Genomic DNA, 12,609 nt, shown 5'->3' on the forward strand with positions numbered 1-12,609 from the left:
TTACAAGAAGTTAAAGTTGTTGGGGATGATGTAAACAAGAATCTAAGGAGCATCTCCCTTGATTACACATGACATCACAAAAGCACGAAGGAAAATGTAGAGGGGCTATATTTAATGTCCACAAGAGGTGGTTTTGGTAAACTAGGTATATAAAGATCCCTAAAATCAATAAGTTGCTATTGCTTTTAAGGGTGATGAAGAAATTGTGGTGATTTCTTTGTATGCTAATTGCCATTTTCCTTTAAGGGTGAATATCTGGATTTTCTTACAAATTGTTAATTATCCTATTATTTTAATGGGTGATTTCAATATGGTAGAGTGTAGTCAAGATTGCTATTTACAAAAATGTCAATATTTTTTTGTTAGAGAAAAAAAAAGTCTAGCTTAAAATTAGCTCCTTTCTGCTTGTATAACTGCAAACTTCAAAGTTCATGCAGACATTTCCATGTCTAATCACTTCACTATCTAGCTTACATTAATTAGCAATAATAATATTATCAAGTCATGTTGGTTTCACAATGACCCCAATCTATTCAAATTTGATTGTGTTAACAAAAGTGTCCATATATGTGTGGGATTGGGCTTTCTCCTCATTCATGTTACCAACTATAGCAAGCCCCAAAACAAACACATGAATTGCTTAGATTTGTCAAGAAACACTACTTGAGGACTTATAGAAGAGACTTAGAGCTCAAAAGTACGTTGAATGTGTGTAATTAGACAAAAGAGTTAGTGAAGGAGACTTGAATACCCAAGATAAACTTCTCAAAATCAAAACGGAACTTAAAAAATGTGAGGAATTGGAAGCTTAGAAAATCCTATTGTTCACCAAAACCTGATGGGTTTGCAAAATTAATAAGTCCATGACTATAAGAAGATGTTTCACTTCATTTAAGAAAAAAAAAGGGAGATCTTGCCCCTTTTAGTAGATGACAATGGAAAGAAAGTTGTGGATCAAAGCCAAAACTTCACCCTTGTTCACAATTATTTTGCCAACATCTCCAATTCCCTTCTTGCACCCCCCCACCCCCAACCCCACTCACAATGAGGAAAAGACTAGAACCAAAGTCAAGATTGCTAGATGTGTTGGAGTAATTGAACCACACAAGTAATAAACTAAGCCCTCAATATCACAAATTGAAATTGAACACAAAGGAAAATAGAAAGACCAATGCAAAAATTGAGGTGCGACACCAATTGGGTGCAACCTCCCCCCATGCATTGAGAGGGCTCTCCTCAATGTGTATATTTATTGATACTATTGATCTTATGCCCAAAGTAGGATATTGCATCCATGTTTTATGGTCTTTTCATGAGTGGCTCCTCTTTTCCTAAAAATTCTATGCACTATCTTTAGGCTCAAATAAATAATCATGCCCCACCTTAGGAATGGAGATATACAAGAATATAAAAATATATTGTGTATAGTAAGCACACAAATAATACATCCCAATGAATGCCAAAATAATTATTTTTGATCCATATAACGCTTTCTTCTTATAAATTTATCCTCCAATCTAATCATCTACCTATAAAGAGCACAAAACACATTGATTCTTTGATTGTCCCCACCTAGCATAATGTGATTAGTGTTATGGGATTTTCAACATGGAGTGTGAAAATGGGGTATGCTTTGTCTTGTTGTGAAAGAGTTCATACTTTGTCTACAAAATAGTAAGTGGCAAACTTCTTAGTCAGTGGACTTCATTTTGCTCATTGTTGTGATAATAGGAGTTAGTCAAGTGGAGTCTTGGTAGTTAATGACCATGTGGCTTTGAGTAGCGATTAGTAATTACTTAAGTGACTTGTCTTGTGGCCTATGTGGTGGAGAATGAAGCATGAGATCAAGAAGATCATTCTACGTAGATTTAGGAATGCCAACAAGACTAGTTGGGCAGCTGTTGTCCAATGGCCACAAAGATGAAGGTGATGACATGCTAAGTAGGCGAGGACACAAGGGATAGGTGGGGGAAAGAGCCAAAAGAAAGTAAGTGGGTTGGAGGATCATGCATTGAAGAGGAGAGAGGAGAGTATTGGGATTGTTTTGAATAGGGGAAAACAAGGTTGCAAAATAAAAAGTTTGAGTTATTCTTGAAAACTGCTAACCCTTTGTTGTAGGAGAAATTGACTGATCAGCTAGAAGATGAAATCTTAGAAACTGGGCTGAAATGTGAATGGGCATATTTCATCAATGGTGCAAATATGATTGTGAAGTGAGAAAGGATGAGACTAAGGTTGGGAATAGGGTCTATGTCTACAGTTTCTATGAAAAGTCCCAAAATTGCAACAAAGTCATATGTATCTATGGTTGAACAACCCATTATGCATGTTGGTCATACCCAAAAAGAGATGTTATGGATGAATTGGTTAAAAGATTACATGACCTACACTTAAATATGACGATATCTTCACTCAAAGGTTGTAAAATTGGTTGAAAAGGAGGAAGCAGGTAGTAGCCCAAAGGCTTGTTAGAGAAGGGTTTAAGAGATAATGTATATAGTGCGATAGCTTGCAACATGAAAAACAAGTGTATGGCTTATCATGATGCAGAAGCATTGAACTTGGTGTTTTGAAAAGATGGAAAATTTCATACAACTGAAACAGGGTTGCCTCTTGAGCTAAACTTTGGCAAAGGGGGAGCAATTGGAAGAATTGCCATATATAGATTGGAACTTAAGAAATCATATGGTTCTTTGCATGCATGTAAAGGTGATGCAAAATCTTTAGTATGATCATGTGCTTTGGCTTGTGTAGAGAAGGGAAAGATGGCTAGCACTGAGTTAACATGTTCTAATTAGAGTATATGGGATAAAACTAGATGGATACTCCCATTGATTCATTTACTGCATATGCATATTTGGCTAAGGCGTATAATATGGATGCTATTAACGAGGAAAAGAGAAGAAGGGATGAGGATGTAGATTCTTCCATTGCAAGTCCTTCAAAGTGCATGACACAAAGCAAGATGGAGCAACAAAGGTTGCTAAAAAAGCTAGTTTAAAACATATAATGGAAGATGTCTCGCATGAAAAGAAGCAAGAGGGAAAAAAAAAGAGGCAAGTAGCCTAGTTACAAGTTGTAGTTTGATGGAAAGAATGATGTTATGGTTGAAAATGTTATGGTGGATAGTAATACCCGTAAGGGAGTTGTGCAATAATAGGTTCATGAGGAAGAGGATGCTCACTTTATTCCTAACATCCACTACTCTCATATGCATTGGGCAAGAGCATGTATTGCTCTCTTGGACCATGGATCCGAAATTAATGTAATGGCATGTAGTCTGTATGAGAATGGTGGATGGCTAGTGGATATGGATTTTGGCTAGCATATATGAGTTGCAAACAACTCATCGAGGGAGCTCTATGATGCATGCCTAAATGTTCCATTGATTATTAGAGATGTCAAAGATGAATATCACTTATTTGTGTGAGATTCATTTAGTTATCCAATTATCTTAGGGCAGCCATATACTATGGAATCAAGGACGGAAACTAAGGTGATAGATGATAGTTCTTCTTATGTTATGCTCGTGTGTGAAGTAAAGATGGCAAAAGGGACTTTCAATTTTTAAATGTATGTGTTAATCATCCCCGTAATCGGGATACACTTAGAGATTATTTGGTTTTGTCTAAAGTTAGAGAATTCAAGGGTTTTTAGATAGCACTATTGTAATTTGAGGCTATGATAGTGCTGCCTAGAAGATGTTTTTGCCTCCAAGAAAAGGGGAAAATGTCTTTATGGTTGGTTTTCAATAATGGACTGCAACGTAGTGCATGTAGATTCAAGAGTATTGTAGCCATGTGTATCAGGCTGAAAAGAATTACAAAAATATGGTATTTTTGCTACAAATGACTATATTTTAGGGCTATTTGTAGGGTTGAATTTTACTGGTACATTGGTTGAAATTATTGTAGTAATTAATGCTGAAAATAGTACTAAAAAGCATGCCATTCATGTATATACTTTGGAGATGTTTGATGTCATAAGTGAATTTGCTAAATAGGAATATAAAAGGCTACAAAAGAGGGTTGAAGCATTGGTGGAAACAAAATATAAAACGATTGACAAAAAGGTTTACCCCATGGCTTTGCATTTACCCCTTGACAGTGATGGGCTAAATGAGGCAGTGTCTAAATAGCCAAGTCTTCGTCATCCGAATGTTGTAGGGCATGAATTTACTGCATAAACATTGAAAGAGTTGAAGGTTGGATATAATGGGTTTCTCTTGCTGCCAATAGAAAGGGATTGTTTTATTATGCAGATGTTAGCAAAGCATGGAAAGGCTTCTACATTTCACCCTATTGAAATTGGCTGCATGGATCCGACTATTATGACTCCAATGGTGATCTTTATAGTGCTACATGTTCCATGGAATCTTAAATCAATTCATGTGCCTTGCGCATACTTGCCTAAGCTAATGGAGCTCTTTAAAAATGATAAAATTAGGATGAAGATTTTGGAGCCATCTCTAGCTCCATACTCTAATCGCTAGTTTACAGTCCCAATGAAGAATGGGGCATTACGATTTCTACAAGATATGCAACTAGTCAACAAGGTCACAATAAGGAATGTAGGTGTAGGGTCTATTGTAGATTAGCTTGTAGAAGCCTTTGCTAGCAATGCTATTTATTTTATATTCTAGCTATGATCAATTTTAGCTTGGATTAGAGAGATGAGATATCATTATTATGAAAAAACCACTTGGCTTGGTGTGCATGTGTACCCTTCCACAGGGGGGCTATTGGAAATCAAGCTCCACCTATCTCTCTTTATGTCTATGTGACTTATCGACATTAGCTGGATATAGCTGTACATGTGTATATCATTGAATAAGTCAGTAGACTTGACCTAACCATAGTTAGATGATGGTTAGTCAAACCTAGCGAAACTCTCTCTTTTAGTTTGTGACTAAACGAATGAATGAATAAGAGAAAATAATGAAGATGAGCTAAAGGCTCATGGTTCTGCTCCACTCTCTGTCTCTCCCTCTCTTCCAATATGGTATTAGAGTAATGCTAGGTGGGGTCTCTGGAGCAGGAGGCAATGAAGAAGACTCAAAAAAAGTGAAGATTAGGGTACTTTGAAGCACAGGCAAGCTGCCATTGTTTCTTGAAAGGTATGCATTGAGACATTGAGTTTGCCATTGCTCAAAAATTGTTTGTGGCTTGTGTCTGGGAGTGTACTAAGGCTCCATTGATGACGTATAAGTGGCTAATGAGTACCATGGGCTATTGATTTGTTGGAGATCCATTTTGCTTAGACTAGGTGATCTACGCCCGTGTCAAGATGACCGTCATTGATTGCAAAGACATCATATAAAGTGGCTATTGAGTGGTTAAATGCTTGCCTATACCCTTGGGAGGGTGCTTGAAGATTGTAGGATGTTATTACCTTTGTGGGAGCTCATCCATAAGCTGCAACATGGAATTACATATCTGAAATACAACCTGAACTACTATATACAAACAATATACATCACTTACTTGGCATTGGAAAGAACCCGGAGCCTTTTGACATGCTTGGAAGGCTTCATTGGAGCATAGATATGCTCACATAGACATATGTATTGGTTGTAATACTTAGGAGTTGGAATCTTTAGTCAAAATACTCAGATCAAAGAGTTTGTATGACTTGGTATATGGCCTGCAAATGTATTGTGGATCAAGAAGGGAATTGAATGCAAATTTCTTGGACTGAAACAAATGTCTTGACATTGTCTTGGATGGCTATGAACAATAAATGCACTGTATAACACTGGCTCTTGAAGACATGACACTGTTGGGAGGTGACAGGTTTATGCATTGATTCTCATGTATGGTGGCATACGTACATGACATCTTGAGGAGGTTTTGGACTAAGATACCTTGTCTTTTGATGAACATTTGCTGACTACAACCTATGAACAGGAGTTTTGACACTTGTACTTCTTGGTTATGCACTGATTTGTGCTCATATGGTCATATTTGGAGTGCTACATGACTAGCATATGTCTATGAAGTTTTGGAGCATGTATGATGTGTATCCACCTCAGTTTTGGCTTTGAATCAGTTATTGGTCACTAACAGTTTACAAATTTCACACTACATGTATGTACTCTGACAATAAGGTTGCATGATACAATGTATACAGAAACTACATGGTCTATGTATTGAGGGATGTACCTATAGGTTATGCCACATGTTTGTGGATGGTTATGAGATGTTAATGGACTGAAGTACCCTGACTTTTTCCATGTATGTCCTGCATGTCAATTTGGAAAGTAGGCAAGGTTTCCCTTTATGAAGCATGCCAAGAATAGTTCGAGACCTTTGCAGTTAGTGCACTTTGATATTTGGGTTCTGTCGCATAATGCTTCATTTGGTGGTGCTCGTTTCTATGTATCTTTCATTTATGCAGATTGATGTTGGGACAAAATTTGAGAATGTAACCATTTACAGACAGATGGTGGGTAGCTTTATCTACTTGACTATTACTCGACCTAACTTGAGTTATGATGTTGGGCTGATTAGTCAGCTCATGCAGAAGTCTCGCAAGTCGCATTTGGATGCAGTTAGGAGGATCATGAGATATTTAAAGGGTACTATAAATCATGGGCTGTTTTATGCACATGGAAAACCCCTTGACTTAACAGGGTATACCGACGTTGATTGGGCAGGAGGTCAACCAATGGCTATACATTTGGATTGGGCAGTAGCACGATCGACTGGCAAAGTAAAAAATAGCCTACATTTTCATTGTCTAGTACAGAAGCTGAGTATAGGGGTGCGGCCTTAGTGGCCTGTGAAGCTGTTTAGTTGCTGAAGTTACTGAACAACTTGGGGATACACTTGGAACAGCAAAGTGAAGCTACATTGTGATAATCTTAGTAGTGTGATGCTTGCAAGCAATCCTGTCTACCTTGCAAGATCTAAACACATTGAAGTTCATTACCATTTCATTAGAGAAATGATACGAGTAGAGAAAATTGACTTGATGCATGTGAAGACTGAAGACCAGTAGCGGATATCTTTACCAAATCACTTGGTAAAGAAAAGTTCATCTATTTTAGGCAGCTACTTGGAGTATTGCAGATGGTTTGAGCTTGAGGAGGAGTGTTGGAAATCAAGCTAAACCCTGTCTCTCTTTATGTATGTGTGACTTACCAACATTAGTTGGTATACAGTTATACATGTGTGTGTCATTGAATAAGTCAGTAGACTTGACTAGATGATGGTTAGTCAAACCTAGTGAAACTCTCTCTTTTAGTATGTGACTAAACGAATGAATGAACAAGAGAAAATAATGAAGATGAGTTGAAGGCCCATGGTTTTGCTCCACTCTCTCTCTCCCTCTCTTCTAATAGGGGCGACTAGCTTAGTTGCTCACATGATGATGTCCCTATTAAGGGCTATGAAGTGCAGAAAAAGAATGAGGAGTTGGATGATAGGGACTACAGGATGTTTATTGCTATCCATATATGATTTTAGTGGCTATATGTTGCCAAATGGTTATACTTTTATTTTTTCGATTTTTTTTTTCAAAATTTGAGTAGGTTGAGTTATAACTCCAAAATTTTTTATTCGCCAACATTTCTAAGGTATATCGAGATTTTGAAGGCTCTTTCGCCATTCATGCTAAATGAATATTGAAAGAAATATATTAAATTCACCACAATATTTATAAGTTATGGGATATATATCGAAACATTCGCCACATGTACATATGTACTCATACACATAGTACATACATAAACATGTCACATACTACTTATCCTTGCTCATTCTTTACATACTCATACACATGACTTACACACACCCCTCCGCACACACACATTACTCAGCATTACATCTACTCTTGTATTCATACATACATATACACAATTCTTAGAACCAAAAGGTTTGAGGTACTTATGGTCTAATAACTTGAGCTAGTCAGATCTTTGAAGCATGCATCTTGAAAGTTGCAAAGCAAGATATAGCTCTACCTAAAACCCATAAATGCTAAGGGACTTTCCCTCTTAATAGACTTGAGCACAAATAATACCTCCCCTTTAATGAATGGTTTATCCAAGAGCAAGTTAATTTTAGCAAGGTGCTAAGGACTCTCTCCATTTCCACATCCAAGATTTTAGCAACACACTAGGACCAATCAACAATACTATCGGGCTCAACTTCAGCTAGAATTGAGAGATGCTTGTGAAAAACATTAGCATATCCTACTCATCAATAAAGGTGCATCTATTATCATCCTAAATAGATGTGATAGTCAGACTATTGTGTCAAAGTGCTAATAAGCTCCAACAGAAATCAACCAAGGTTAGAAGCAATCCTTGTCTTACATGGGTTACTACTAAACTATGTGCTTATGTTGCTTATGTTTTAAATATTGGCAATTGTTGTTGATGAGAACCTCCCACTTATTTGTAGTTTCTCCTTTTAGAAAAACAATGGTGCACAATAATGCCCATGACCATCCCATGTACCACCCTACTTGAAGGAATACTAGGGGCACACGTGCACATGCACATGCACGCGTGTGCACTCACACACACAGAGTTGACAAACATCCATGTGGACTTTAGTTAAACTTGGAATAATTCAGTTGCTCTGACAACGAGTGCACATTACTACAACATATGCCCTCATAGGCAATGCTAGAAAAAGACATAGATAAATGATAGGCGACTTTAGGCAACAAAATGAAAAAGGGATTACAAATGTCCTTATTATTCACAGCCACATATTGCCACGTAAATGTTTAGACACTAAGTTGGATTGTCGATTAGTCAACCCATTGAAAATTGATAGATGAACTTAAGCAACAACATAGAAAAGGGATTATAAATGTCCTTATTATTTACCATTTCATATTGCTGAGTGAACTTTGGACAGTCAATTAGATTGACTTCAAGCTAATCCATTCAACATAGTAAGGTAAATAAGTTAGTAGGCAAGATATTAATTTGGATTAGTCTTAATCCACCCAAAACATACTAAGGCAAGTTAGTAAGAAGGCCAATATATTATGGATTAGTCTTAATCCACCCATTCAACATCTAAAGTAAGTTAGTAAGCAAGCAAATCTTAATTTGGATCAATCTTAATCCAACCATTCAATATAGTGGGAACCCATTCAACATAATAGGGTTAGTAAGCAAGCCAAGATTAAATCGGATTAGTATTAATGTATTAGTCTTAATTTACCATCTACCCTATTATGAGCTCACCCTAAGGTAGTGTGGGTTTTGGAGGGTTTACAACATCACATAGGGTTGATACCCCTCTACCACCTCCTCCAGCGGTGGCTTGAGTAACACCGGCACGCGCAGGTAGGCGGAGCCGCAGAGATGCTGGTCTTGTTCGAGACGCCGGTGGGCTTTGTTTTATTTAAGGTCCTCGACGAGGGGAAGCTCTACAAGGTCGAGGTAAGTTTCTTCCTGTTCCTGTGAGAATCACATTGGGAGATAGAATGGGAGAAAATGGAGAAAGGAAGGGAGGTGCGGCAACTCTGTGGCCATCCCCAGACTGGAACGGCGGGACCCTTAGGCAGTTTCGTTTTGTATGTAACCTGGCTATGGCAGGTTAAGTTCTGGTACACTGGAGCTAATGGAGACAGATATCTGAATGCATAAACGAAATCTCAGCCTGTCGTTTCACTGGTTTCTGTCTCCCAATAAAGCTTTGCGTGGTTGCTTGGCAGAAACATTTGGCTCATCTCAACATGCGTTTTCAGTTTTACCACTGAAAAAGGAATGCCGTTTCACCTTCTATTTGGCTATGACGGCGTAAGCTTTGCTGCTCGCCTCATTGCGGGAACTAGCTTAGCTGCTGCTCGCCTCATTGCGGGAAGTAGCTTAGCCAGGTCCCTGAATGCGAAAATGAAAATTTAGCCTGCAGTTTAGCTGCCTTCTACCTCTTGTCAAGTTGTGGTACCAACTTTTGGCTCTTCTTGACATGCTTCCTCTAAAGCATGTCTTCTGCAACTAGATCATTTACGCCCGGTTCATTTTGGTATGCTTCCTTAAGTTTGTCTTCTGCAACTAGATCATTTTTCTCTCTGCACTTGTACTACTAGGACATACTGCTGGTAACCTGAATATTGTCCACTCTTCATAAGGTCTGAGTGGATATTCTTGAATCAGTGTTTTCATAAGGGATCCCCTTGATGGTCCTAATTATAGCTAGTCATCCAGGTAGTACATCAAGGGCACATGCTGTGGTATTGTCTAACGATTTTTGTATTGTAAAGGGATATTGTGTGATCATGAATGTTACAGTAGTCATGTAAGAAGAAAAAGACGAGTAGTATTGCTTGTGTAATGTGTACAATGAATGCCCAGACAACATTTGATCATTCGGTCATTGTCCTTGATTGTCATGGATGTCCACATTCCACACTAGTTGCTAGGTTGTTCAAAGTGAAATGACAGCAATCAACACTAAAAGAAACTTGACATGAGTATCAGTATATGGCTTTTCATCAGTGTTTGAGGGGACATTGTCTACATGTGCAGGATCTTTGTTTGAAGGAGTTTGAGGCAGGGAGTCAGCCAGAAAAGTAAGTCTCAAGAACTAGCACGTCTTTTCTTATTTTTTTATATACACTGTATCACACATTAAATTATCCTGCTTTGTGTACAAGCATGTTTCATGCCTTTCTTTGGAAACTTGTAATGACTAGAAGATCAATTCTTTGTAAGTCTATCATTGTTTTTTCCATTTGATTTGTGTTGTTAAGACACACATGAGTTAGAATTTTGAAACCCATTCGATGGTTTGGATTGCTGGTTACTTTCTGCAGATTGGCTTTTAGCTTCATTGCTCGTGGCAAGGAAACATTTATTAGGACTTTGTTTTTAGATATGCTCCAGGGTTTGGGCAAAATTAGTGAGTGTTGGCAATTGTCATAGTAAACTTTTTGCTTGTATTTACTGTTGTAGTATGCTATGAATTTTCTGTTTCGCCTGGCAAATGAATTGCTAGAGATGCTTATTGTTGCAATTTTTAGCTAGTTCTGCTACGGAAATGCTGAAATTTTAATGGAAACTACATCTTACATTTGGATTTGACCTTCATGATGTTTACAAGTGAAACTATGTGCTTGGATGCTAGCTTGTGATGATGCCAGGTTGGATGCCCATTTATTAGTCCAAAAATTTCCTAATGTTTATGGTAATTTAGACCCTCTGTAGAAAATTCTATTTCCCATCAATGAGAAAGATTAAGAGGAAATGATTTTAGGAAAATGTAGTTAACACAAGATAGTAGTTGAAAAGAAATAGAAGGGGTGTAAACAAGCTAGGAAGTATATATTTCTATGTCCACATTTGAGATCATTTTCACAAAAATTAATAGTATTTCTGATCATAACCATTTCAAATTTCTTGTCAATGGATTGCTAAATTGGTTCACAATGATGTTGATAGTGGTGAACAAATCCAATTAGAGCTGTTTTTTTGCTTCAAGTTATAGAGCAAGAGCATGTTATATCTTGTCATTTACCTTAGGATATTGGGGATCAACTGAGCTGCATGTTCAAAGGCTATGCCATTTTGTCCACAAGTGCTTCATGTTGCTTTGAGAACCACTTGTTATGCCATTCGACCTAGGGAGCGGCTATAGCAAGAGTTGTAAGTAATGTAAATATAGGTTATAGATAAGCTTGTTGTGGTTAGCAATTTTGGGGAGATTTAAATACTGAAATCTGGTGTTGATTAGAGAGCTTCTAATGGTGCATACCACGTCCATAGTGTGCTTTGGCACCTAACAAGCAGCCCTACGAAGTTTGGTAGCAAACTGAGCAAGTATATGAGAGATGTATACTTCGAAAGCTTGACAACTATAGTGGACTGCATGCAGGAAAATGGTACTGCAAGCTGTGCTGAGTTTCTTTTAGGCATAAGCTTTAAGAATTTGCCCTCATGTCTTTACGAAAGTTGTAGTTTGGAACGATAGCTACATTTTTCCTTCAGAAAGCTTAGTGATCCAAGTTATGGATCAAAAGTTATAAGCTGTTTTATACAGGGCTATCTTAATTGATAGGATTTCAAGAGTAGGTGAATAATTGCCATTAAGTCCAATTTGGGAGTTCAACTGATTTTGATGATGAAAAGTATGCAGACATAATATGAAACACCAAAAATGCAGGATGGAGTGGATGGCGACAAGAGATGGAGTTGCTGGCAACACCAAGGTAGGCCGGGGGGTAGTTGTTGAAGGAGATTACAACTAACATGTATCCCTCTACATCCAACCTTGGCAATGATAGGTAATCAATCCTCTAGCATCCCAATCCTTGTAAATCCTCTTGGATCATATGGCATCACAAACTCATATGTCGACTTATACCCCTTTCTCTTCTTCATCTGTGTCCATTTGCTCATTCTCCATGATGTTCCACATTGCATAGGTTTCTTCTGCATCTCCTCTCTCACATTTCGTGATCTTGTTTTCTATCCTTGGTACTCTCATGCCAATCTCAAACATCTCTGCCAAAGCATATGTGACATGTCACATGCAATTCTTTGCATCCATCGGATTTTGTCCAAAAAAGTGTCCGATAGGATCACCCTATAGAAAATGGTTCGTATATTTTGAACCATAACTCGGATTATCAAGCTTTAAAAAGAAG

The 12,609-nt window shown here is 37.8% G+C and overlaps 1 protein-coding gene across 2 annotated transcripts in view; it reads left to right on the plus strand.

The window, feature by feature from the left end:
* The first annotated feature begins 9,206 nt into the window (after positions 1 to 9,206).
* LOC148023137 (putative nucleolar protein 5-3) overlaps positions 9,207 to 12,609 on the plus strand; it is a 33,594-nt gene continuing 30,191 nt past the window's right edge. Inside the window, exons 1-3 of one of the 2 annotated variants that reach the window (XM_087695180.1) lie at positions 9,207 to 9,403; positions 10,493 to 10,536; positions 10,780 to 11,049. In XM_087695180.1, coding sequence (XP_087551306.1) covers positions 9,326 to 9,403; positions 10,493 to 10,536; positions 10,780 to 10,888 — 231 coding nt within the window. In that variant the 5' untranslated portion in view covers positions 9,207 to 9,325 and the 3' untranslated portion in view covers positions 10,889 to 11,049. Of the gene's footprint in view, positions 9,404 to 10,492; positions 10,537 to 10,779; positions 11,050 to 12,609 lie in introns of those variants that run through there. The other variant, XM_087695181.1, reaches the window with a different exon arrangement.

Source organism: Lygodium microphyllum, chromosome 16, assembly GCF_053477565.2.
Source record: "Lygodium microphyllum isolate KBCC chromosome 16, Lygodium_microphyllum_v1.1.10, whole genome shotgun sequence".
In the NCBI taxonomy this organism is placed as follows: domain Eukaryota; kingdom Viridiplantae; phylum Streptophyta; class Polypodiopsida; order Schizaeales; family Lygodiaceae; genus Lygodium; species Lygodium microphyllum.